The 27,421-nt window shown below is 39.3% G+C and overlaps 1 protein-coding gene across 1 annotated transcript in view; it reads left to right on the forward strand.

Annotated features, from left to right (window-relative positions):
- Positions 1–27,421, forward strand: part of LOC139534252 (collagen alpha-1(XXV) chain-like) — a 147,744-nt gene that overhangs the window by 48,792 nt on the left and 71,531 nt on the right. Inside the window, exons 8-12 of the mRNA XM_071333253.1 lie at positions 12,885–12,911; positions 14,555–14,599; positions 16,556–16,588; positions 18,044–18,079; positions 20,264–20,308. Of these exons, the coding sequence (XP_071189354.1) occupies positions 12,885–12,911; positions 14,555–14,599; positions 16,556–16,588; positions 18,044–18,079; positions 20,264–20,308 (186 nt within the window). The remainder of the gene's footprint in view (positions 1–12,884; positions 12,912–14,554; positions 14,600–16,555; positions 16,589–18,043; positions 18,080–20,263; positions 20,309–27,421) is intronic.

Genomic DNA, 27,421 nt, shown 5'->3' on the forward strand with positions numbered 1-27,421 from the left:
GCTTCGTCTGACCACTATTTTATAGACCGAGTCACTGGTGCTTCCTGCTTTAATTTTTGCTTGTAAGCAAGTATCAGGAGGATATAATTATGGTCAGATTTGCCAAATGGAGGGCGAGGGAGAGTTTTGTACATGTCTCTGTGTGTGGAGTGAAGGTGGTCTAGATTTTTTTCCCCTCTGGTTGCACATTTAACATGCTGATAGAAGTTTAGTAAAACTAACATAAGTTTCCTTGCATTATTAAAGTCCCAGGCCACTAGGAGCGCCGCCTCTGGATGAGCGTTTTCCTGTTTTCTTATGGCGGAATACAGCTCATTGAGTGCAGTCTTAGTGCCAACATCGGTCTGTTGTGTTATGTAGACAGCCACGAAAAATACAGATGAAACCTCTCTAGGTAGATAGTGTGGTCTACAGCTTATCATGAGATACTCGTGATCATAAAACCGACTTCTTTAGATATTGTGCACCAGCTGTTGTTTACAAATATACATAGTCCGTCCCCCTTTGTCTTACCAGACGCCGCTGTTCTATTCTGCCGATACAGCGTGTAACCAACCAGCTGTATGTTGATAATGTCGTCATTCAGCCATGACCTCGAAGCATAATATATTATAGTTTTTTAATGTCCCTTTGGTAGTTTAATCTTCCTCGTAGATCGTCGATTTTATTTTCCAATGATTGCATTCTAGCTAGTAGAATGGAAGGCAGTGGAGGTTTATTCGATCTCCTACGAATTCTCAGAAGGCAACCGACCTCCGTCCTCTTTTTCTCCATCTTCTCTTCACGCAAATGACAGGGATTTGGGCCCGTTCCCGTGAAAGCAGTATGTCCTTCACGTCGGGCTTGTCAGACTCGAAAAAAAAGCTTCTGCCAATTCGTGGTGAGTAATCTCTGTTCTGATGTCTAGTAGTTATTTTCGGTCATAAGAGACGGTAGCAGCAACATTATGTACAATATCAGTAAAAAAATAAGTTACAAACAACGCAAAAAAACAAACAAAAAGCACAGTTGGTTAGGGGCACGTACAACATCAGCCATCTTCTCCTGCACCATAATACAAAAACATTTGAAAAAATACTAATAAAATGAAAAAATATAAAAAATAAAGTTTTTAAAAATAGGAAATATTTACTAAATTAAATAACAACCTAGGATAATAATCTAGTTGTTCTTTTCTAATACACTACTGTGCAATTATTATATAACTGTGGGGTTTTATTTGTAGAGATGACACATACCTCAAAATGCATATTCCTGTCTCACCCTTGAAGCTATTTCTTTGTTTTTATCTTAAACCTCTTGACACTACAGGGGGTGCTGTTTCAACTTGGACATTTATCGTTCCCAAATTAAACTGCCTCGTACTCAATTCTTGCTCGTACAATATGCATATTATTATTACTATTGGATAGAAAACAGTCTCTAGTTTCTAAAACCGTTTGAATTATGTCTGTGGGTGAACCAGAACTCTTTCTGCAGCGAAATCCATGACAGGAACTGCAAAGGTCTGAAAACGAGGCTCTGTTCTCAGATCAGTTTAAAGCTCTGTATGTATCCTATGGGTCGACATGAACTGCACCCGCCTTCCCCTGGATGTCAGTAACCAATGAGAAGTGGAATGGAGTGTCTACGTAGTTCTCAGAGCTTACAGTGAGGGAAAAAAGTATTTGATCCCCTGCTGATTTTGTACGTTTGCCCACTGACAAAGAAATGATCAGTCTATAATTTTAATGGTAGGTTTATTTGAACAGTGAGAGACAGAATATCAACAAAAAAATCCAGAAAAACGCATGTCAAAAATGTTATGAATTGATTTGCATTTTAATGAGGGAAATAAGTATTTGACCCCTCTGCAAAACATGACTTAGTACTTGGTGGCAAAACCCTTGTTGGCAATCACAGAGGTCAGACGTTTCTTGTAGTTGGCCACCAGGTTTGCACACATCTCAGGAGGGATTTTGTCCCACTCCTCTTTGCAGATCTTCTTCAAGTCATTAAGGTTTCGAGGCTGACGTTTGGCAACTCGAACCTTCAGCTCCCTCCACAGATTTTCTATGGGATTAAGGCCTGGAGACTGGCTAGGCCACTCCAGGACCTTAATGTGCTTCTTCTTGAGCCACTCCTTTGTTGCCTTGGCCGTGTGTTTTGGGTCATTGTCATGCTGGAATACCCATCCACGACCCATTTTCAATACCCTGGCTGAGGGAAGGAGGTTTTCACCCAAGATTTGACGGTACATGGCCCCGTCCATCGTCCCTTTGATGCGGTGAAGTTGTCCTGTCCCTTTAGCAGAAAAACACCCCCAAAGCATAATGTTTCCACCTCCATGTTTGACGGTGGGGATGGTTTCTTGGGGTCATAGGCAGCATTCCTCCTCCTCCAAACACGGCAAGTTGGGTTGATGCCAAAGAACTCCATTTTGGTCTCATCTGACCACAACACGTTCACCCAGTTGTCCTCTGAATCATTCAGATGTTCATTGGCAAACTTCAGACGGGCATGTATATGTGCTTTCTTGAGCAGGGGGACCTTGCGGGCGCTGCAGGATTTCAGTCCTTCACGGCATAGTGTGTTACCAATTGTTTTCTTGATAACTATGGTCCCAGCTGCCTTGAGATCATTGACAAGATCCTCCTGTGTAGTTCTGGGCTGATTCCTCACCGTTCTCATGATCATTGCAACTCCACGAGGTGAGATCTTGCATGGAGCCCCAGGCTGAGGGAGATTGACAGTTCTTTTGTGTTTCTTCCATTTGCGAATAATCACAGAAACTGTTGTCACCTTCTCACCAAGCTGCTTGGCGATGGTCTTGTAGCCCATTCCAGCCTTGTGTAGGTCTACAATCTTGTCCCTGACATCCTTGGAGAGCTCTTTGGTCTTGGCCATGGTGGAGAGTTTGGAATCTGATTGATTGATTGCTTCTGTGGACAGGTATCTTTTATACAGGTAAGAAACTGAGATTAGGAGCACTCCCTTAAAGAGTGTGCTCCTAGTCTCCGTTCGTTACCTGTATGAAAGACACCTGGGAGCCAGAAATCTTTTTGATTGAGAAGGGGTCAAATACTTATTTCCCTCATTAAAATGCAAATCAATTAATAACATTTTTGACATGCATTTTTCTGGATATTTTTGTTGTTATTCTGTCTCTCACTGTTCAAATAAACCTACCATTAAAATTATAGACTGATAATTTCTTTCTCAGTGGGCAAACGTACAAAATCAGCAGGGGATCAAATACTTTTTTCCCTCACTGTATAAAAGGCCAAGGAACGAAGTGAGCTCTCTTTTCGTCGTTCGTCATTGTGCAAAGCAAGACCTCAAGATGGCATTTTGAAACGCTCAGTTATCGGCCTTAGCTATATCCGTCTGTAATTTAATTCGATATAGGTGTTAGAAACATCATAACGAAGTTATTTTAAACCGAGTTATATCAGTTTATGCGAGTATATTGCTATTTTCGGAATTTCCTTAGTATTGCGTTTTGGGGATTTGGGCATGTTGTGGCCACATAGCTATTGTTAGCTGCTAATTCCGAAGTTGAAGACGACGTTTTACAACCAAGCAACGATTCTTTTGGACAAAGGACACCTTGCCCAAGATTCTGATGGAAGCTCGTCCAAAAGTAAGAGCTATTTATGATGTTATTCCGTATTTATGTGGAAAAATGTAAACGCATTTGTCCGCCATTATTGCGGCACTAGTCTGGCTGTAACGCACACTGTATGTCTAGTAACGTTAATTTTAAAAATCTAACTCAGCGGTTGCATTAATAACTAATGCATCTTTCATTTGCTGTCCAACCTGTATTTTTTTGTCAATCTAATCGATAAATAATCGTAAACTTAGGTGCCTTTCCAAGATGGCGCCGCCCAGAATGCATGACCTGTTGCCACTGATCACATTGTATAACAACGATTTGTGCTGCTAAATATGCGCATTTTCGAACAAAACCTATATGCATTGTGTAATATGATGTTACAGGACTGTCATCTGACGAAGTATATCAAGGTTAGTCAAAAATTATATATCTTTTGCTGTATTGTTACGATCGCTAACCTGTGCTGCTGGTAAATTGCTTGTGTTTCTGGCTATTGTGCTAAGCTAATATAATGCTATATTGTGTTTTCGCTGTAAAACACTTAAAAAATCTGACATATTGGCTGGATTCACAAGATGTTGGGCTTTCATTTGCTGTACGCTGTGTATTTTTCAGAAATGTTTTAAGATGAGTAATTAGGTATTTGACGTTGGTCTCTGTAATTATTCTGGCAGCTTCGGCACTATTTCAGATTGCAGCTGCAATGTAGAACTGTGATTTATACCTGAAACATGCACATTTTTCTAAAAAAACATATCCTATACCATAAATATGTTATCAGACTGTCATCTTATGAAATTGTTTCTTGGTTAGTGGCTATTTATATCTTTATTTGGTCGAATTAGTGATGGCTACTGATGGAGTAAAAAACTGGTGGAGTAAAAAAAGTGGTGTCTTTTGCTAACGTGGTTAGCTAATAGATTTACATATTGTGTCTTCCCTGTAAAACATTTTAAAAATCAGAAATGATGGCTGGATTCACAAGATGTGTATCTTTCATCTGGTGTCTTGGACTTGTGATTTAATGATATTTAGATGCTAGTATTTACTTGTGACGCTATGCTAGGCTATGCTAGTCAGCTTTTTTACTGTGGGGGGTGCTCCCGGATCCGGGTTTGGGAGGAATTAGAGGTTAAGAGGCATCATACTAACTGGTATTTATCACGTTTTAGGGAAGACCTAGAAGACCTAGATGCAGACAGTGTTGAAGTAACGTGGTCCCGTGTGGCTCAGTTGGTAGAGCATGGCGCTTGCAACGCCAGGGTTGTGGGTTCATTTCCCACGGGGGGACCAGGATGAATATGTATGAACTTTCCAATGTGTAAGTCGCTCTGGATAAGAGCATCTGCTAAATGACTTAAATGTAAATGTAAAAAGTAACAAATGTTTATTAATAGAGCAGGGGGCAGGCTAAATGACAGGTCAGGCAGGCTCAGGGGCAGGGCAGGGCAGGCCTGGTCATGGTGTTCTGCCAAGGTATGGAGTCCCTTCATAACACATTGAAGTAACTCCTTGTGTCTTCCAATGGTGGCTCCTTGCTGGGAGACCGCATTGTTGAACTGGTCTGAGACTGCGGGGTCAGTCATGGCCAGTTCGTACTATCACGTTTTAGGGAAGACCCAGATGCACACAGTGTCAAAGTAACAAAAGTGTATTACTAGAACAGGGGGCTGGCAAAATAGCAGGTCAAGGGCAGGCAGAGGTCAGTAATCCACATCAGAGTCCAAAAGGTACAGAATGGAAGGCAGTCTCAGGGTCAGGGCAGGCAGAGGTCAGTTATCCAGTGTGGTGTGACAAAGTACAGAACGACAGGTAAGGCTCAGGGCAGGCAGAATGGTCAAAACCGGGAAAACTAGAAACAGACAGGAGCAAGGGGAAAAACGCTGGTAGGTTTGACGAACAAAATGAACTGGCAACAGACAAACAGAGAAAACAGGCACAGTTGAAGTCAGAAGTTTACATTCACCTTAGCCAAATACATTTCAGCTAAGTTTTTCACAATTCCTGACATTTAATCCTAGTAAAAATTCCATGTCTTAGGTTAGTTAGGATCACCACTTTGTTTTAAGAATGTGAAATGTCAGAATAATAGTAGAGAGTGATTTATTTCAGCTTTTATTTATTTCATTACATTCTCAGTGGGTCAGAAGTTTACATACACTCAATTAGTATTTGGTAGCATTGCCTTTAAATTGTTTAACTTGGGTCAAACGTTTCAGGTAGCCTTCCACAAGCTTACCACAATAAGTTGGGTGAATTTTGGCCCATTCCTCCTGACAGAGCTGGTGTAACTGAGTCAGGTTTGTAGGGCTCCTTGCTCGCACATGATTTTTCAGTTCTGCCCACATTTTTTCTATAGGATGAGGTCAGGGCTTTGTGATGGCCTCTCCAATACCTTGACTTTGTTCTTAAGCCCTTTTGCCACAACTTTGGAAGTATGCTTGGGGTAATTTTCCATTTGGAAGATACATATCCGACCAAAAAATTGCATTTGGAAATTGATTCCAAGGATGAACCAGACTTGTGGAGGTCTACAATTATTTTTTCTGAGGTCTTGTCTGATTTCTTTTGATTTTCCCATGATGTCAAGCAAAGAGACACTGAGTTTGAAGGTAGGCCTTGAAATAAATCCACAGGTACACCTCCAATTGACTCAAATGATGTCAATTAACCTATCAGAAGCTTCTAAAGCCATGACATAGTTTTCTGGAATTTTCCAAACTGTTTAAACTTCTTATGGCTGCAATCCCGCTAACGGGATCGATATGACAACAGCCAGTGAAAGTGCAGGGCGCCAAATTCAAACAACAGAAATCTCATAATTAAAATTCCTCAAACATACTTATATCATTTTCAAGGTAATCTTGTTGTTAATCCCACCAAAGTGTCCGATTTCAAATATGCTTTTCAACGAAAGCACTACAAACGATTATGTTAGGTCACCACCAAACCACAATAAGCACATCCATTTTTCCAGCGAAAGATAGCAGTCACAAAAAGCAGAAATAGAGATAAGATTAATCACTAACCTTTGATGATCTTCATCAGATGACACTCATAGGACTTCATGTTACACAATACATGCATGTTTTGTTTGATAAAGTTCATATTTATATAAAAAAATCTGAGTTTACATTGGCGCGTTACATTCACTAGTTCCAAAAACATCAAGTGATTTTGCATAGCCACATCGTTTCAACAGAAATACTCATCATAAATGTAGATGATAATACAAGTCACATGGAATTATAGATATACCTCTCCTTAATGCAACCGCTGTGTCATATTTTTTTTAAATTTACGGAATAAGCAAACCATGCAATAATCTGAGACGGCGCTCAGAACAATAGCCAAATTAGCCGCCATGTTGGAGTCAACAGAAACCAGAAACTACATGATAAATGTTTCCTTACCTTTGATGAACTTAATCAGAATGCTAGGAATCCCAGGTCCACAATAAATGCTTGATTTGTTCGATAATGTCCGTTATTTATGTCCAATTAGCTACTTTGGTTAGTGCGTTTGGTAAACAATTCCAAAGTCACAAAGCGCGTCCACTATAACGTGACGAAATGTCCAAAAGTTCCGTAACAGTCAGTAGAAACATGTCAAACGATGTACTGAATCAATCTTTAGAATGTTGTTAACTTCTCTGCGCTACGGATCCCTTTTACGGGATCATTTTCCTAAACAACCGCTGAATTGCAGGGCGCAAAATATTACTAAAAATATTTATAATCATGCAATCACAAGTGAAATATACCAAAACACAACTTAGCTTGTTGTTAATCCACCTATCGTGTCAGATTTTGAAAATATGCTTTACAGAGAAAGAATTCCAAGCTTTTGTGAGTATATCAATCAATGCTAGAACAGCTAGCCCCAAATTAGCATGGTCACGAAAGTCAGAAAAGCAATAAAATAAATCGCTTACCTTTGATAATCTTCGGATGTTTGCACTCACGAGACTCCCAGTTACACAATAAATGTTATTTTTGTTCGATAAATATTACTTTTATAACAAAAAAAGCCATTTGGGTTGCGCGTTATGTTCAGAAAACTACAGCCTCATTCCGGTGCTGAAAGGCAGAAGAAAATTCCCAAACGTATCAGATTCAAAAATATTACTAAAAATATTTATAATCATGCAATCACAAGTGAAATATACCAAAACACAGCTTAGCTTGTTGTTAATCCACCTATCGTGTCAGATTTTGAAAATATGCTTTGCAACGAAAGCAATCTAAGCTTTTGTGAGTGTATCAATCAATGCTAGAACAGTTAGCCTTATATTAGCTTGGTTAGCTTGGTCACGAAAGTCAGAAAAGCAATAAAATTAATCGCTTACCTTTGATTATCTTCGGATGTTTGCACTCACAAGGATCCCAGTTACACAACCAATGTTATTTTTGTTCGATAAATATTACTTTTATAACAAAAAAACGCCATTTGGGTTGCGCGTTATGTTCAGAAAACCAAAGCCTCGTTCCGTTCGACGAAAATTCAAAAAAGTATCCGTAATGGTCGTAGAAACATGTCAAATGGTTTTTATAATCAATCCTCAGGTTGTTTTTAACAAACATAATCGATAATATTTCAACCGGACCGTAACCTATTCAATAAGAGAGAAAAATAAAATGGAGAGCTCCCCTCTGGCGCGCAGGAACTATTCAGAGGACACCTGACTACTTTTGAGAAATCTCGCTCATTTTTCAAAATAAAGGCCTGAAACTATGTCTAAAGCCTGGTCACAGCCTGAGGAAGCCATTGGAAAAGGAATCTGGTTGATACCCCTTTAAATGGAAGAAAGACATGCCAGGAAACACAGATAAAGAAAATAAAAATAATAACTTCTGGGTTATATTTTCTCAGGCCTGCAGAATCAGTTCTGTTTTACTCACAGACAATATTTTTACAGTTTTGGAAACTTTGGAGTGTTTCCTATCCTAATCTGTAAAGTATATGCATATTCTACGATCTAGACCTGAGAAATAGTCAGTTTACCTTGGGAACGTTATTTAAAAAAAATATATATAGACTGACCCCTAGCGTCAAGAGGTTAACATACATCTTGAATAACGTTCCAACCGGAGAATTACATTGACTTCAGTTGAGCGAGGGAACGGAGCTGCCTCTCACGTGAACGCACGTGTTCAAGGCGTGGTCACCTCATGGCAGTGATTACTCATTCCTGTCTCCTTCGGCCCCCCTTCACATTAAAGTCATCAGACAAAGTTCTATTGACTGTTGACATCTAGTGGAAGCCGTAGGAAGTGAAAACTCATCCATATCTCGCTGTAATTTCAGTGGGAGCTTGGTTGAAAATCTAGCAGCCTCAGAAAAAATCCAAACAGAAAGTGGAACTTCTCAGGTTTTTGCCTGCCATATGAGTTCTGTTATACTCACAGACATAATTCAAACAGTTTTAGAAACTTCAGAGTGTTTTCTATCCAATACTAATAATAATATGCATATATTAGCAACTATGACTGAGGAACAGGCCGTTTACTCTGGGCACCTCTGTGCACCTTTCATCCAAGCTACTCAATACTGCCCCTGCAGCCATAAGAAGTCAACTTAGTGTATGTAAACTTCTGACCCACTGGAATTGTGATACAGTGAATTATAAGTGAAATAATCTGTCTGTAAACAATTGTTGGATTAATTACTTGTGTCATGCACAAAGTAGATGTCCTAACCGACATGCCAAAACTATAGTTTGTTGACAATAAATTTGTGGTGTGTTTGAAAAAAAGAGTGTTGATGACTCCAACCTACGTGTATGTAAACTTCTGACTTCAACTGTATAAATACACTGGGTATAATGTGGAAGATGGGCGACACCTGGAGGGGGGGGGGGGGAGACATGCACAAAGACAGGTGAAACAGATCAGGGTGTGATAGTATTCAATTGTCAATAATCCCATTTGTTCTTTTGGCTTCATGTCGCTTCCGTCTTATTGAAAGAATTCTGTCATGAATTCTGAAAAGGTCAAACCACTATCCTGTTTATAAGAAATCCCTTGGGCTGCATCTCAAAGCCGTAACCACAAAGTAATGTGGTATAAGCAGTCTGTGAATCTGCTTTCACCCAAAGTTTAGTTTAAAAAAAGTAGTCTCAGCAATCGTTTAAAACATATGAAAGGAGCAACATTCATGGAGTTAATAGGAACCAAAGTGAGACCATTTATTTCGTAGTGGAGGCCATACTCACTTTGGAAACACAAGCTGAAGTCAAGTCTTAATTCCATGCTTGTGTTGAAACTGTAGGTTGTCAGGCTGCATGAAATATATCTCTAATGCTGTGCAACAATGCTATAAAACAGATTGGTTATCGTGTTTAAGCACTGTTCATGCAGAAGTTTTGACTCTGAACCAGCTAGTCCATCCCTCAACACAATATTGCAGTCAGTTGCAGGTTGAATGGAAGACTCTGCATTGATATCCTTTAAATCTTCCAAAAGTCTTTATCTCACAAGGGAAACTTATTAGGTAGGAGTTAAGTGATCATCATTATGACAACAGTCCATCATCATTATGTCAATTACGTCCATGTGCAGGCCTACAGATAATTACAAGATGTATGGGTTTTATTAGCATTACATGGGTAACACCCTTGATATTAAATAGCACTGAATATAGCTATTGACTCAATGTTTGATTTGAACATTGTAATGTTTGGAACTGTGCATCACTCCTATTCAGGTAAACAATGCTTGGACTTCCAAATAAACAGGGTTTATTAAACCTTTTAAAAAAACACCAAGCAGTAGTATGAGGCTTCAAACTACATCACATGGACTTCAATGCTAAGCTTGAGGCAATGGTTGCCTGTATGGATCTATTTTACAACACCTCAGATAATATCAATCAAATATAAGTGACTTCTATCCAATCAACCAACCCACAGATTATTGTGAAATAGATATGAATTGCTTATTGGAAATTATTTTTTCATGTGCAGTATACCATTTTGTATACAGTGAATTTAAATCACATAGAGACAATAGATTACTTAAGACAGAAACGATAAGAGGAACATTGGTCTGGGAGGATGGGTGAGCGTATGATGCGAATGTTTAGCAATCTGAAGGGTGTGTGTTTAAATCTCATCATGGACAACTTTAGTATTTTAGCGAATTAGCAACTTTGCAACTACTTACAACTTTTTAGCTACTTTGCAACTACTTTGCATGTTAGCTATCCCTTCTCCTAACCCTAACATTAACCCTTTAACTACTTAGCTAGCATGTTACCTAACCTTAACCCCTAACCCCTAAACCTAACCCGACCTTAACCCCTAGTCTCGCTTACATTATCCACCTAGCTAACGTTAGCCACAACAAATTGGAATTTGTGTAATGTACACGAATGCGTTATGAAGAAAAAATTATTGTAATACACACAAAATGTGTTGTGATGAAAATCGTGTCATACACTTTTTTGTGTGCCTGTCATCAATTTCAAATAATTTATTTGTGTCTATTTCACAATAAGCTGTGATAGTGTGTTGAATCAACAGAGGTGCACATGCACCATACAGTACAGTACATAAAGTGCCAGCCAGTGAAAAACCATGGCCCATAGATCTATACATAATGTGATAGTGTATGCAACTTAGATACCTTTCAGTTATATATATGTTTCAAGGTCTTTTCAGGTTGCTATTATGTTGTAAATCATAGGAATTACATAGTTAGTGAGTTGCCCCATTCTTTGACCTAAATATGATCAAACCTATAACCTATTTTGAGGTTATCTGTACCTTGGGGAAAAGCCTATGGCCTCATTTTACCTCATAACCTTCCTTCAGTGTTTAGATGATTTCTAGAGATACAGGACATCTGAATAAGCTGTGTGTTTTGTTGTCTGTAGGGGGATGTGGGTACATCAGGATTAGATGGAATTCCTGGTGCCAAGGTTTGTGACACACTGTCATGTATGCTCTTTATTCTTTGAGCCAGGCTTTTGTTTCATTTTGTTTCCTCAACACTTGTTTTTCAAATAATTTGTCATACTCCTACAACTATTTAAGTTGACACTTTCAAGATACCTGCTTCAACGGTCAAAATATTATCATTAATATTATGATTTACAGAGCTGAAGGAATGAAATGTATACACTCCAGAACACTGGTGATCTTGGATGCTCCACAAACAATTTAATGGACATTTCTGTCAATAGGCCTTCAACAGCGTTTTATAGAGAGTTGTTGCTGCTCTCCTTTATGAATAAAACATACAAGTGATGGAGTTTCTTTCTTTTTATAAATACTGATTGAAAACATGATAGGTGTCACGCCCTGACCATAGTAAGCTGTTTTTTCTCTGTGTTGGTTGGGGCGTGATAGTGTCTAGGGTGGGTCATCTAGGGTTTTTTGTATGTCTGTTGGCCTGATATGGTTCCCAATCAGAGACAGCTGTTTATCGTTGTCTCTGATTGGGGATCATATTTAGGTAGCCATTTCCCTTTTGTGTTTGTGGGATCTTGACTTGGTTTAGTTGACTGTCTGCACAATTTTGTATAGCGTCAGGTTTCGTTTGTGCATTATTGTTTTGGAGAGTTTTCAATTTATAAAAAATATGTGGAACTCTACTCACGCTGCGCCTTGGTCTCACTCATACAACGACCGTAACAATAGGTTTATGCACTATGGTTTTTAAAAAATACATTTAAAGAGTTAAATATTGTTATAGGTCATCTGTGAGTCCTGTGAAAGAAATGAAAATTTTCAGATCAGTGAGGTAAATATACTGGTGAAATTATGCCCTCTGTTACCCAATATCCTGTTATATTGGGGTATTTGTAAAACAACAGTGTTAGCAGGTGGTGTTAGCTCTGTGCTTTAGACTGAGGCCGGTATTCAATTCATAGCACAGCGAGCTGGACAGCCCGAATGTGACTTAAAAAGGCATTTTCCCAACATTCACGGAGATTGTATTCACAGTAAGAGCATTTCGTTCCAATCGGAACTTATGTATCTTTAAAATGTCATGCGCCCCCTATAACGCGGATCAGATTGAATCCCGGACTGAGTGTAATATCTTTGCTGTGTATGAGAGTTTCTTTAAAAAAATCATTGGACAATGTTTAGAGAATGTCAAACATGTTTAACACCCTAGAAGGTATCTAAGGAGGGAGCAGCCGAAACATGATACGCGTTTTTCTAATCAAATGTGAATTTAACCCCAGATACGATCTGGGACTGGCTGCCATTATTTCTCCTAAACCCAACATTCACAGAGCCTTTGTGTATTTTAATGCCATCTGCTTTATTTTCCAATAGGGTGAAATGGGAGAGAGAGGTGAAAAGGTAAAGACTTTCAATCTTCAGACTTCATGTTCAGCCTTCCCATCCCTCCCATGTAAAATTATGTTTTATTTCTTGAGGCTGTGAAACATATTATTATGTAATGTTAAATGAACTTGTGACAACAGTTTTGCTGTATTGGTTTTAAGGGCTACTCACTATTTTCAGTTGTTAATTGTGCATGGATGTCAATTGGAGATCTTCACTAAAGTTCAAGTTGTGAATGTTTTAGTTACCTTGTTTTAGAGTAACAGTGAACTAAACCATCCTTTGTGGTTTAGAGTAACAGTTAACTTGTTTTTCCATCTTTAAACTGTTGTAATGAGTACGACGGGAGACAGAGAGCTGGTTTCAGGGCGCAGCAGGTGTTTATTAGGGAAGAACCACGGGAGGAGGCAGGTAGCTGGGTCCAGGGGCAGGCAGAAGGTCATACACAGGGACTCCAAACAGGTAACAGTACAGGCAGGGAAAAGGCTAATAAAGTAGTCCGGGAGATCAGGCAAGAGGTTGATGACAGGAAATCTGATAGGCAAAAGTACAGGCAGGGAATAGGCAAAAAAGTATTGTTAGTGAGGATGGCCAAAAACTACGATACATGGGGGGACTAATACGGAAATAAACAGAGCTCCGAATAGAATATGTATCAAAACAAACAATACCTCACAAATGATGGGGTGCAAAGAACTGAACGAAATAGTATGTAAATGACATACAGGTGTGATCAGATTGGGATCTGGAGAGTGAGCTGCGTTCAGGAGATCTATGTGTTCGAGAGTGTGAGTTGGAAGCAGACGTTACAACTGTAGCATGATATAAGACATGTCATGGATAGGCATGACTGCCATTAAGATTACATATAGTAGTTGAGTTTTATAGTAGTTTTATACCAGTCCATACAAAATTGCAGTGTTGTCATTTATAGAAAGGTTCCATGGAATCACTTTATCTCTAAGCCCTAGACAAACTTGGGATGTTAGAACCAAACCATCTTTAGAGGGCATGTCACAAGCCCCTCCAATTTTACAGACTTCAGCAGAGTCAATGAAGTTGAGTCACTGAGCCCTCCTAGGACCGAGCTCTGTTGCAAGGCCTTGGTGGAACCTAATCAGCCAAGATTAGGAACCTATGCAGCGGTGATGATGAGCAAACAAAAGTCCCAGCTCTGTCCCATCCGTTCTAATGATTAGATATTTTTGGCTGGGTGTGAGAGGGAGGTGAAAACTCTCACCCCGTCCACTTGCCCAGGGAGGCAGGAGGGGATGTGGTGACTCTTTCAGCTCAATGGCACCAGGACCTTGTTAGTATGCCCAAAGGGACATAGCCTCTTCTCACTACCTCTCAGTGATTCAAGCAGCAATCTGTTCAATGCTCTTGCAATTGTCCACATTTATGATGTTTCTCACGAGACTGCAGAAGCCAAGTTGTGAAATCAGCTCCAATAGTGTGTTACTGAGCTTTGCCTGCTGTCAACTGCCAGTTGTTAACAACTCCTGTGAAGCTACTATTTACGAGAACATGTGTTCTACTTTGAATAGCCACAATTTTGCCATTTCATTTGCCACGTTCTTATCTGTTTGTAAATTCTGTATAAGCCGTTTCAGAATTGTTGGTAGTGTATCTTTGCTTATCTGCTGTTTTTCAAACAGGGTGACTTGGGAGAAGATGGTCAAAGAGGTGAAGGCGGGGAGAAGGTATGTAAATTCAACTTCACATTCCTTCCTTTGTGTTTATTCCTCGAACCTGATAGAGCGAGAACTTAGCTCTAGAAAGGAGCAACAACTTAATGTTAACAATGTGAGAAACCAATGTTGGAAAGGAGCAGCAGTAGCTAGTGAAACCAGAACCTAAGCAAAGAAGGCAGGCACCCTTGACAGTTAACACTGTTTCATTGCATGTAACTGGGCCTAATTGTTGCGCATAGCTTTTTGCTAAATTCCTGGTTGGATGCTTCATGAGTTAATATTGGACCATTTAGCATTAAGAAGGGCCGGCTCCAGCGACATAAGTGGCATAAGAGTTAGAATAGTAGAATACACAAGGTCCAATTTCGAAAATTGGTTGTGAATCAACAGTTTTCTCTTATGTCAGTCACTGAAAGTCACTCAATTAGCTTGTCTGCTAACAATTTTTAGATTGGTAAGTTAGTCTAGCCAGATATCTAAACTTGTAGTAATCATGGGCAAATACTGACTGGGCACGCAGGGCAGGTACTGGGCAAAAAGGGTCAATATTAGATATAAAGAGCACAGTGCATTTGGAAAGTATTCAGACCTCTTCCCATTTTCCACATTTTGTTACGTTACAGCCTTGTACTAAAATATATATTTTTTTAAAAGCCATGAGGTTGAAGGAATTGTCCGTAGAGCTCCGAGACAGGTTTGTGTCTGATCTTGGGAAAGGTACCAAAACATTTCTGCAGCATTGAAGGTCCCCAAGAACACAGTGGCCTCCAGCATTCTTAAATAAGAGAAGTTTGGATCAACCAAGACCCTTCCTAGAGCTGGCCGCCAGGCCAAACTGAGCAATCGGGAGAGAAGGGCCTTGGTCAGGAAGGTGACAAAGAACCCGATGGTCACTCTGACAGAGCTCCAGAGTTCCTCTGTGGAGAAGGGAGAACCTTCCAGAAGGACAACATTCTCTGCAGCACTCCACCAATCAGGCCATTACGGTAGAGTGAACAGACGGAAGCCACTCCTCAGGAAAAGGCACATGACAGCCTGCTTGGAGTTTGCCAAAAGGCAGCTAAAGGACTCAGACCATGAGAAACAAGATTATCTGATCTGATGAAATCAAGATTGAACTATTTGGCCTGAATGCCAAGCGTCACGTCTGTAGGAAACCTGGCACCATCCCTACGGTGAAGCATGGTGGTGGCAGCATCATGCTGTGAGGATGTTTTTTAGCGGCTGGGACTGGGAGACTAGTCAGGATCGAGGGAAAAATGAACAGAGCAAAGTACAGAGAGATCCTTGATGAAAACCTGCTCCAGAGTGCTCAGACTGGGGAAAAGGTTCACCTTCCAACAGGACAACAACCCTAAGCACACAGCCAAGACAACGCAGGAGTGGCTTCGGAACAAGTCTCTGAATGTCCTTGAGTGGCCCAGCCAGAGCCTGGACTTGAAACCGATCGGACATCTCTCGAGAGACCTGAAAATAGCTGTGCAGCGACGCTCCCTATCCAACCTGACAGTGCTTGAGCGGATCTGCAGAGAAGAATGGGAGAAACCCTCCAAACACAGGTGTGTCAAGCTTGTAGCGTCAAACCGAAGAAGACTGTAATTGCTGCCAAAGGTGCTTAAACAAAGTACTGAGTAAAGGGTCTGAATACTTATTTAAATGTGATATTCCATTTTTTTATACATTTTCTAAATGTTTCTGATAACCTGTTTTTGCTTTGTCATTATGGGGTGTGTGTGTAGATTGATGAGAAAAACAAAAAATTTATCAATTTTAGAATAAGGCTGTAATGTCACAAAATGTTGAATGAGTCAAGGGGTCTGAATACTTTCTGAATGCACTGTAATTAACACAGTGCAGACCGAAGGGATCTCTAGAGTTAGCCGTCCCTGAGACTGGGTCTGGTAGCTGGTACCTTAACAATGAGATGTTGCACTTAAAGCTGTTGTTATCATTTGTATTTTGTAGGGTGATGCGGGCTCCTCTGCGGCAGGCATCAAGGTATGTTTTGAGGTTAAATGCTGAATAAGTGGGTAGTTTCACAAATAGCGTTTGATGTTCCTCAGACATTGTGTGTACATTTTGCTAAAACACTCATTTTAGCTGTTGGATGACATACATCTATGCTCTATCTAAACTAAACTATGTTAAAGGTAGACTCAGCGAGATGACATTGCATGCATGAAGTAAACACATAGTGTGTTAATTTACTCAACTACTAAGAGCGTAGAAGCTTAAGGCTGAGGCTTCTCCGCTGTTTTGGTCCTGTAGCTACCACGTTGTAGCAGTAAGAAGTGCACCTGATTTTTTTTATTTTTTATCATTGAACATCTGATAGTCAAATTATAGCGTAAAAGCAGGTGAGCTGGTTTTACTCTTTTTGGCCATTTTCTGGTGTTTTGTGGTGAAAAGGCTAGAAATAGGTAGATAGGCTAGAAATGTTTTAACAACAACACATTTTGTTAAGATTGCATTCAATTCCCTGACCCTCCATTTTAAATTACGGCTGATTAAAGATGAAATCATCAACTGTTGTTGTCAACCCTGTCACATTAAATAGTAACTTTTCTTAATTTAACCCAGATGTTCCCAAACTTTTTTGGCCCTCGACCGATTTTGATATAAGAAAAAATCTAATTTATAAATTAATTAATGTAATCAATGGCCAATGTTAACTTTTTTAATTGGTCTATTACAAATCAGTTTGACAGTACTTTTGACAGTATTTCAATATGAAGGAAGTATTGTTTGAAATGACTGAAATGCACCAGAAAGGTACTGGGAAGTTCGGAAAATCACCAGGCAATCATTTTGTATGATCTTCTGTTTAGAAAATAATATCATAATTGATTGTTTTTTCCCCCCCCCCAATCTTTTCCCCTGAAAATGTAGTGCCTGGTCTTGTCCACTCTGTTCTAATGAGTCCTGTGGCGGCTTGTGGGCAATGTAGAGGGAAACACATACGTGTTCCTTAGAGTCTTGTCTTTCAGTGATATATGTAGTCGTAATATGGGGTCATTATATTTAAACTGTTCAAAAGATAGGGCCACATTTGTAGAAAGAAAACAGAAACCACTCTGTTTATTACAACTGCATCTAGTGGCTACTGGAGGTTACTGACGTAACCCCAGTTCTATAACCAAGCTTGATTTAAAAAAAAATTATTTCAGAGTTTCTCTCAACCCCATTTTGAAATCAGGTGACCCCACATGGGGTAGCGACCCCTAGTTTGGGAAAAGCTGATTTAACCTCTTGAGATGGGAAAACATGTTTGTTATAACGTTGAACATGTGCTGACAGCATGTTAAAATTAGGTGAAATAATGCCATTTTGACAAAATTACGCTACCTAAAAGGCACTTTATGCATGGAATGACACAGATAATATTAAGGTAAGAACAAAATAAATAATTGCATCCATTTCGTTATTGCTAACAGCTCTCTGTCTGTATTACAGGGTGAACCAGGAGAGCCAGGACATGGGGGAGCAAAGGTAAAACTAGCCTGCACTACAATCCCATGGCACGTGTTTCCCAAGTTTCAAAATCCTCACGATAGGAATACTTGTTCATTTTCTCAGATTGATATTAGAATGTGATAGTATGACCAAGGGCTTCCTAATATAAAGGTACATTTGTAGGTGTGATTTTGCAAAATCTGCCTAAGCTCTTAAATGGGCAATCAGCAGTTGCTCCATACATTTTTGGACTCAATTAATGATATGTACCCATTGATTGTTGAAGAAAATAACTTATAAATGCCTCGTGAGATTAGTTCAACTGCCGTACACCCAAAATATGAACGTATTTTACTCCAATATTTGTAAACAAAGTAAATGTAAACAAACACTTTATAGCCTCAAAACATGGTTCAAACTATAATTTTGATATCATGGATGGTCAGTCCTTGCATCCATAGCTCTGTCTATACATTTGAGAGTGGTTACATTTCTCCAGCCCCATCCAACTTCATGTCTCTTTCTAGAGCCACTCGTATAACTTGGGCATTCAGGTTAGAATGGGGGATCTTAGATAGAGCTTTCAAAAGTGTGTTTGATTTTTCCAGCAGTGTCTCAGATGGAAGGAGTTGACACTTGATTTAGAAATTCATCGTCCCTTGGCCCATGTTCAGCTCTGATGATCAGTGATTACATCCACCTGGGACAGCCTGCTCTGCTAATCAAACAAACCTCTGAAAGTACAATCTGTAAATCCACTACTGTATCTGCACAAATGTATTGAATATCGGCCACAGAGTACAAAGTAAAGCCCCCCATCCTGACAAAAAGCCAGCCTGGTACTTTTTATAGCAGTGCCTGCCATGTATTTTCTTGCAACGACAGAGCCATTTGCTAGGCACAGCCAGAGCTGCTGTCAAGACTGCACTAGGATCCCACCTAATACACTATTTACTACCAAGAGCCATACCCCGTTATTCTCCATTATTTTGCGTCACAGAAAAAGAGTCCATGATGACAACAGGCAGCCCTTTCCTGATGCTGCAAAACAGGTTCGGCCTGACACAGTCAGATTTGTATGCGATTTTATGGCAGCTCACAGTCGTTCTATCTATTTGCTTAAATATGGTTTCTTACAAAGTTGTATTTCTCTTCCAGTTGCCTAATATGGAACTGTTGATCTCCATTGAATAATGAATTTGGGTGACAGTCGGTAGAGAAGGTTAAGTAGTATTTCCAGATGAGCTACTTTTATTCATTACATTTCCAATGCTTTCAGGAGGCTCAAATGTAATTTACAGGTCTCTCGCTGAGTTCTAGTGCTATTACTCTTGATCATTGTCAGCAGCACAAAATATTTCTTCTCATATGCCATAAATGTAATAGTCTTAAATAGTGCGTTAAATAATGCACAGTCAGAAGATTTTCTGTTGAAATGCTTCTAAGAAATCGTATGAAGTGCTTGGCCTCTTGCCTTTTCCATAGTTCACTCAACCCCAATTTAGCTTTCATCCTTTTGTGCTCTGTATGTGAGTCCAGAATTCTCCACTTGAGAATGACATTGCCTACATTCATTTTTGGACTTATAAATTAATTATATAAACCCATTGATTCTTGAGGAATATATCTTATAAATGCCTCATGAGCTTAGTTCAACTGTCATAACCAATCATAACCCAAAATATTATCTAGTCTCACTCCAATGTTTGTAAGCAATGTGAATGGAAACAAACACTGTATATCTTTAAAACTATAATGTTGATATCACAGATGGTCAGTCTTTGCATCCATAGCTCTGTCTTTGAATTTGAGAGTGGTGATGTTTCTCCAGCCCCACCCCTCAGATTTTTACCAAAACAGAGGTGGGGTGTCTGCTTTGTTATTGTCTCAACTGCTGATTGTGCCTTTTTAATGAAAATTGAGGGAAAAAAATAAAATCTCAGTAGAAATCAATCCAAACTTACTGAATTGAATCCCTTTAAAGCTGTTGCAGACCTCTTAACTTTATTAGTCCACATAATCAGCACCACAGTGGCCCTATCTAATGATGATTGCATGTAACACTGGTACATAACACAAGTGCAAGTTGTACTCTTCATCAGGGCCCAACTCATTTTAGAGCTGTTTGGGACCTAGTTATAGAGAGGGTAAAGACCGCGGTTGAAGGCACCAGGACAGATGCTCGACTCGCCTGTAACATGTCACACTTTTCCTATGTAGGGAGAGCCAGGACTTCCAGGGCTTCCTGGACTTCCCGGGATTAAGGTAAATTCTGTTGTCTTCATCCCAAAGAATTTCCAGTCTTCCCTGTGCCTTGTCTTCCCACCTACCAACATGCAAATCTAAGCTAATACAGATTTGTCAATAATTGTTCATGATTCAATGGTCAAGGATAAAACTATTTACATGTCATTCACATAAACAAATGCAAATTATTACTCAAATTAGAATGGAACATACGATCAAGATTTTGTTGTGAGTTGGCCAGCTGAATAGCAGTGCCGATTGTTAAATACACCCCTGGCAATGCTGCAATCAGGCATACCACTAAATGATTGGTCATTTCCTTTAGTTCAGTCACACATCATCTGAAAGAGCATCTACTGTATGTAATGCATAATTCAAGGATTATGATAATGACTTTTTGTTGGGCAAAAGAGCACTTGATTTTCACTTCAGTGGGAAATGAACGTCTACAGTTTTAGATTTAAATATGTGCCTCTATCATAGCTAAAAGTTGTGTAGATCTTAATGCCTTGAGACAAACACTGGTTTACAGTTGGTACCATATACTCAATGCATAAATCTGCCATGAAGAGCACATCTCCATTTTGACAAGCACACCTGAGGTACATTGTTACTAATCCCCTCTTCACGTAAGCAGTCAACAATATACAGCACTAGAGTATTTATGTTCACTCAGAACATATGGTCATATTACAGAGCTATAACGTGTGAATGCAAGCAACGCTAAAACAGCCATGTGATAGTGCTTATTGCTGTTTTAGTTTGTTTGCCTGTACCACTTGTGCCTTACCATTGTATACAGTCTAAACCTGGTTTGATTTAAAAAAGGGCTGAATGCTAACAATGTTGCACTAACATCTTCTCCTACAGCAAAATAATATATAGAACTTCTCCATTATGGTATTGATTGAACATACCAAGCACTATGGGTAACCTTTTCACACTTCTTCTACTGGCCATTGCATAGCCTTTCACGATGTGTATACACAGGGTTTAGTTAGTTACCCAATATCACTGATTAGTCCACACACTACGGTAAGATATTATGGTAGGACAAGGCATATGAGCTTTAAAGCTCCCTCCCAGAGTTGTCCTTAAAACCTGTTAAGCGTAAAGTGCCTGATTTCAGTGATATTGTAATAGTTTATTTGTTTTATCAAGGAAATTCATTATAAATCAGCCTCTATTAAACCAATGTGCTTCGGGGAGGTTTAGGCTAATAGCCACGCTTCCCAGCTTGAATGAAGTTCACCTCGGAAGACTCTGGGGTATCAGGTTAAATATCCACAGTCATTGGAAGCTGGGAAGTCCCGCATACACTTTCATTCGCTAGACGGACTCTGTCAATTTGTGGAGGAAAGACACATCGCTAAGAACCTTCCGCATCATTAGCAACTAGTCCCATCGTTCTAGTAATGGGCATTCCAAGTCTTTTCTGTGAGCCGGATCTTTTGGTTCCGTTCACAGAAAGAGCCATTCATTTGACTCCCAAATGGCTCTTCGTTCAGTAGAGTTTAAACCCATGAAAAATAGCACATTTCTAATGTAAAGCCTAAAAGGTGGACTACCATTATGTCAGATCATGAAATGTGAGTTCAAATACTTTTTTACCGAACAATTCTTTGTTTTATTTTACACACTGCAAAAATCTGGAGTGGAACAGAATGAGCCTCTCTCCTGCAGTGAGGAATTACAATCTTCAGATAATGTTTTTTTATAACTTATCTATAGATAATCGTTGTCTGTTGCTCAAAAAGCAGTAGTAGCAGTATGCAAAGCAGGGAGACAAATTTGGTTACCCACGTTCGCCACTCAAAATGTGAAACAAAACCACTTTTTTTGTTAATCAGATGGACAACTTTTATTTGAGATGAAAGCTGAGATTGTATCCAATTTGTCGAGTCGCCAGTGGGGAACGTTCACTTCTACTTGAGTAACTTTCTATTAAGGTACCTATACTTATAGTATTGGGGCGGCAGGTAGCCTAGTAGTTAAAGCATTGGGCCAGTAACCGAAAGGTTGCTAGATCAAATCCCAGAGCTGACAAGATAAAAATCTGTCATTCTGCCCCTGAACGACGCACTTAACCCACTGTTCCTAGGCCGTCATTGTAAATAAGAATTTGTTCTTAACTGACGTGCCTAGTTAAATTTTTTAAATTACAATTTTACAATTTCCTTTTTGAATATTATAGGCCTATGTTATGTAAGTATGTAAGCTGTAAAGTTGATTGTAAAAAGTTGGAAGTTTACATACACTCAGGTTGGAGTCATTAGTTTTTCAACCACTCCACACATTTCTTCTCAACAAACTATAGTTTTGGCAAGTCGGTTAGGACATCTGCTTTGTGCATGACACAAGTAATTTTTCAAAAAATTGTTTACAGACAGATTATTTCACTTATAATTCACTGTATCACAATTCCAGTGGGTCAGAGGTTTACATACACTAAGTTGACTGTGCCTTTAAACAGCTTGGAAAATTCCAGAAAAGGAAGTCATGGCTTTAGAAGCTTCTGATAGGCTATTTGGCATCATTTAAGTCAATTGGAGTTGTACCTGTGGATGTATTTACAGGCCTACCTTCAAACTCAGTGCCTCTTTGCTTGACATCATGGGAAAATCTAAAGAAATCAGGCAAGACCTCAGAATTGTTTTTGTAGACCTCTACAAGTCTGGTTCATCCTTGGGAGCAATTTCCAAAAGCCTGAAGGTACCACGTTTATCTGTACAAACAATGGTACGCAAGTATAAACATGGGACCACGCAGCCGTCATACCGCTCAGGAAGAAGACGCATTCTGTCTCCTAGAGATGAACGTACTTTGGTGCGAAAAGTGCAAATCAATCACAGAACAACATCAAAGGACCTTGTGAAGATGCTGGAGGAAACAGGTTTAAAAGTATCTATATCCACAGTAAAACGAGACCTATATCGACATAACCTGAAAGGCCAAAACCGCCATAACCTCCAAAACCGCCATAAAAAAGCCAGAATACGGTTTGCAACTGCACATGGGGACAAAGATCGTACTTTTTGGAGAAATGTCCTCTAGTTTGATGAAACAAATATAGAAATGTTTAGACATAATGACCATCGTTATGTTTAGAGGAGAAAGTGGGAAGTTTGCAAGCCGAAGAACACCATCCCAACCGTTAAGCACGGGGGTGGCAGCATCATGTTGCGGGGGTGCTTTGCTGCAGGAGGGACTGGTGCACTTCACAAAATAGATGGCATCATGAAGTAGGGAAATTATGTTGATATATTGAAGCAACATCTCAAGACATCAGTCAGGAAGTTAAAGCTTGGTCGCAAATGGGTCTTCCAAATGGACAATGACCATAAGCATACTTCCAAAGTTGTGGCAAAATGGCTTAAGGACAACAAAGTCAAGGTATTGGAGTAGCCATCACAAAGCCCTGACCTCAATCCCATAGAAAAAGTGTGGGCAGAACTGAAAAAGCGTGTGCGTGCAAGGAGGCCTACAAACCTGACTCAGTTACACCAAATTATTGTGGTAAGCTTGTGGAAGGCTACCTGAAACGTTTGACCCAAGTTAAACAATTTAAAGGCAATGCTGCCAAATACTAATTGAGTGTATGCAAACTTCTGACCCACTAAGAATGTGATGAAATAAATAAAAGCTGAAATAAATCATTATCACTACTATTATTCTGACATTTCACATTCTTAAAATAAAGTGGTGATCCTAAATGACCTAAGACAGGGAATTTTTACTAGGATTAAATGTCAGGAATTGTGAAAAACTGAGTTTAAATGTATTTGGCTAAGGTGCATGTAAACTTCTGACTTCAACTGTATATGTAGATTATCAAACAAATATTTCAGTCCCTGTTCACCCATTTGACAAGAATATGTTGTTCATATCATATGAAATCATCATATTTGCAGTGCCATATTTACAGAAAGTATTCATACCCTTTGACTTATTCCACATTTTGCTGTGTTACAGCCAGTGACCAAAAATGTCTATTTAATCAATTTTAAATTAAGGCTGTAAACACAACAAAATGTGGAAAACATCAAGGGGTGTGAATACTTTATGAAGGCACGTACAGTGCCTTCATAAAGTCATTGTTTTTCATCACAACAGCCATTGTTTTCATGCATAAAAAACAAATAATGAAAAATTTAAACTGATACATTATTTACATAAGTATTCAGAGCCTTTGCTACATAAGTATTCGGACTAGAAATTGAGCTCAAGTGCATCCTGTTTCCATTGATCATCCTTGAGATGTTTCTACAACCTGATTGGAGTCCATCTGTGGTCAATTCAATTGATTGGACATGATTTGGAAAGGCACACACCTGTCTATATAAGGTCCCACAGTTGACAGTGCATGTCAGAGCAAAAATCAAGCCCTGACGTTGAAGGAATTGTCCGTAGAACTCTGAGACATGATTGTGTCGATGCACAGATCTGGGGAAGGGTACCAAAACATTTCTGCACCATTGAAAGTCCCCAAGAACACAGGGGCCTCCATCATTCAAAAATGGAAGAAGTTTGGAACAACCAAGACTCTTCCTAGAGCCAAACTGAGCAATCAGGGGAGAAGGGCCTTGGTTAGGGAGGTGACCAAGAACCCGATGGTCACTCTGACAGAGCCCCAGAGTTCCTCTGTGGTGATGGGAGAACCTTCCAGAAAGATAACCATCTCTGCAGCACAACAGCAATCAGGTCTTTATGGTATAGTGGCCAGCCAGAAGCAACTCCTCAGTAAAAGGCACATGACAGCCCGCTTGGAGTTTGCCAAAAGGCACTTAAAGGACTCTCAAACCATGAGAAACAAGATGATGAAGTCTGATGAAATCTAGATTGAACTCTTTGGCCTGGATGCCAAGCATCACATCTGGAGGAAACCTGGCACCATCCCTACGGTGAAGCATGGTGGTGGCAGCATCATGCTGTGGGGATGTTTTTCAGCGGCAGGGACTGGGAGACTAGTCAGGATCGAGGGAAAAATGAACAGAGCAATGTACAGAGAGATCCTTGATGAAAACCTACTCCAGAGTGCTCAGGACGAACGTGACAGTAAGGTAACAAAATGTGGAAAAATCAAGGGTTCTGAACACTTTCCGAATGCACTGTACGTACAGTGGTTCTTATTTTAAAAGGTACGAGCTCATGCCAAGACCGTTAGTGGTAGATGGTGGCATTCTGTCATTGCACCACACTATCACAAGGGGGAGTTGGAACGCTGATCTATATCAGTAGTCTAAACTGTGGCACAAATTGACTATCTTTTCATAAATTAATGGAGGCGTTTTCAGTCTGAGAGTCTCTCTTCTCTGGCACTAGAGTCCTGCATCAGGCAACAACAACAAAAACTGTGGGGGAATTATACTTAACATGTGGACTGACAATTGTTTTAAAATAGGCATGGTGGGCTTTTGGTTTATCTCCCTCTAAAAACAGAAATAAATAATTCTAAATAACAAACTGCCTTTATTTACAAAATAGTAAGAATCTCTCACCCCATGTTCAAGAATGGCCTTTTCCCCTTTATTCAGATTATAACCGCTCACTTTTGGTTATTTGAAAACAAAATAATCTCCAAAATAATATCGTTATTTTTTAAATAAGCAATTTCAGTTTAATCCACCAGAAAAGACAGAACAAATAATATAACAAATATTGTGCTTAAACTCAAATATACTATTTGATAAGAAATAACTTGATCAATTGGAACCTTTATCAACTGGAAGGGGAAAAAAGTAGGGGCCTTGTCTTTCGGCCCTGCATTAAAGACCAAAATTGGTTAAAGACATTTGTGATAATTAAAAATATATACCAGTTTCATTTAAGGACCAAATAAATGACAGCTGTGCCATACAGATTGCAAAATAGTTGGGAAGAGATTTTCCACGTACCGATTCAATGGTTTATGAATTGAAAAGCAATTTTATGTTTATTATTGCCCCCTGCAGGCCTAAAACCTACGTGTTTTAGGCCTGCATATTGAAGATTGAAGCCGCCTCATTAATGAGTTCCGAGAGCCGATCCGTTATCCAACGATTATTGTTATTATTTTTAACCCTACATTATAACTATATAAAAGCCCCTTAGATATTATGTGTGTTTATTTACAGTAGTGATGGACAGCTGGAGGCATTTTATTTTTCACAAGAGTAGCAGGCTGTGAATTCCTGCAAACAACGTTTCCACGATGGACTATTAGCCGGACAATAGACTCTCCAACCTTTACAAAAGGGTAGTCTAATAGCTCGGCTACTGTAGGTGTGGGAAAAAAACTCATGCAACCACAAAATGTCGGATCAAGCATATACTGTACAGTATTTATTGTTTAGTTAATAAAATAATGATAAAAAAATACTCTTTCAAAATGCAGATGTTTATTTCAACTATCAGCAGGACAATAGGGAATAAATATAACTGAATGACAGAGCATGGGGACCGGTCTTTATAAATCAATCAGATTTTTATTTGGAAATGTTAGGATTATTTTGTTTAGGCCTAATCCCGACCGGTCCCATTGTACAGCACCATATTATCTGAAACTGAAACCCTTAATTAAATCGCTTTAGCCGTGGGATAACCCTCCAAATGCACTGTTTTCTAACCACATCTGGATGGATCCATAACGAGTTACTATGGGAATAAATATCACTGAATGACAGAGCATGGGGACTGGTCTTTATAAATTAATCAGATTTTTATGTGGCAATGTAAGGATTATTTTGCTCATCGCTCGCAGTCACTTAGTAGCCAAGGCCTACTCCCGACCAGTCACGTTGTACAGCGCCATATTTTCCTAACTGAAACCCTTAATTAAATCTCTTGAGCCATGATTGTAAAATTAATCAAGGCTCCCTTTCCTTTGTTATTGAGTTTTATAACTAAAATGCTTGACTGTATTTAAAGACATGGATGACTTGTATGCTGTGTGATGACATGCACAAATTAATGAGTGATTGATTGATGTACTGTATATTTAAGTAGGCCTTTATGCCAATAAGTAAGTTACGCTAAAACAGCGACAAATGCATTTTAGTTTTCTTGGAATAGAAACACGTTGTACAAGTGCCATATTTTCCTAATGTAAACCCTTAGACCTACAGTACATTGGCTACAGTAGGAAATACATTT

The sequence above is a fragment of the Salvelinus alpinus genome, chromosome 11, assembly GCF_045679555.1.
Source record: "Salvelinus alpinus chromosome 11, SLU_Salpinus.1, whole genome shotgun sequence".
NCBI lineage: Eukaryota > Metazoa > Chordata > Actinopteri > Salmoniformes > Salmonidae > Salvelinus > Salvelinus alpinus.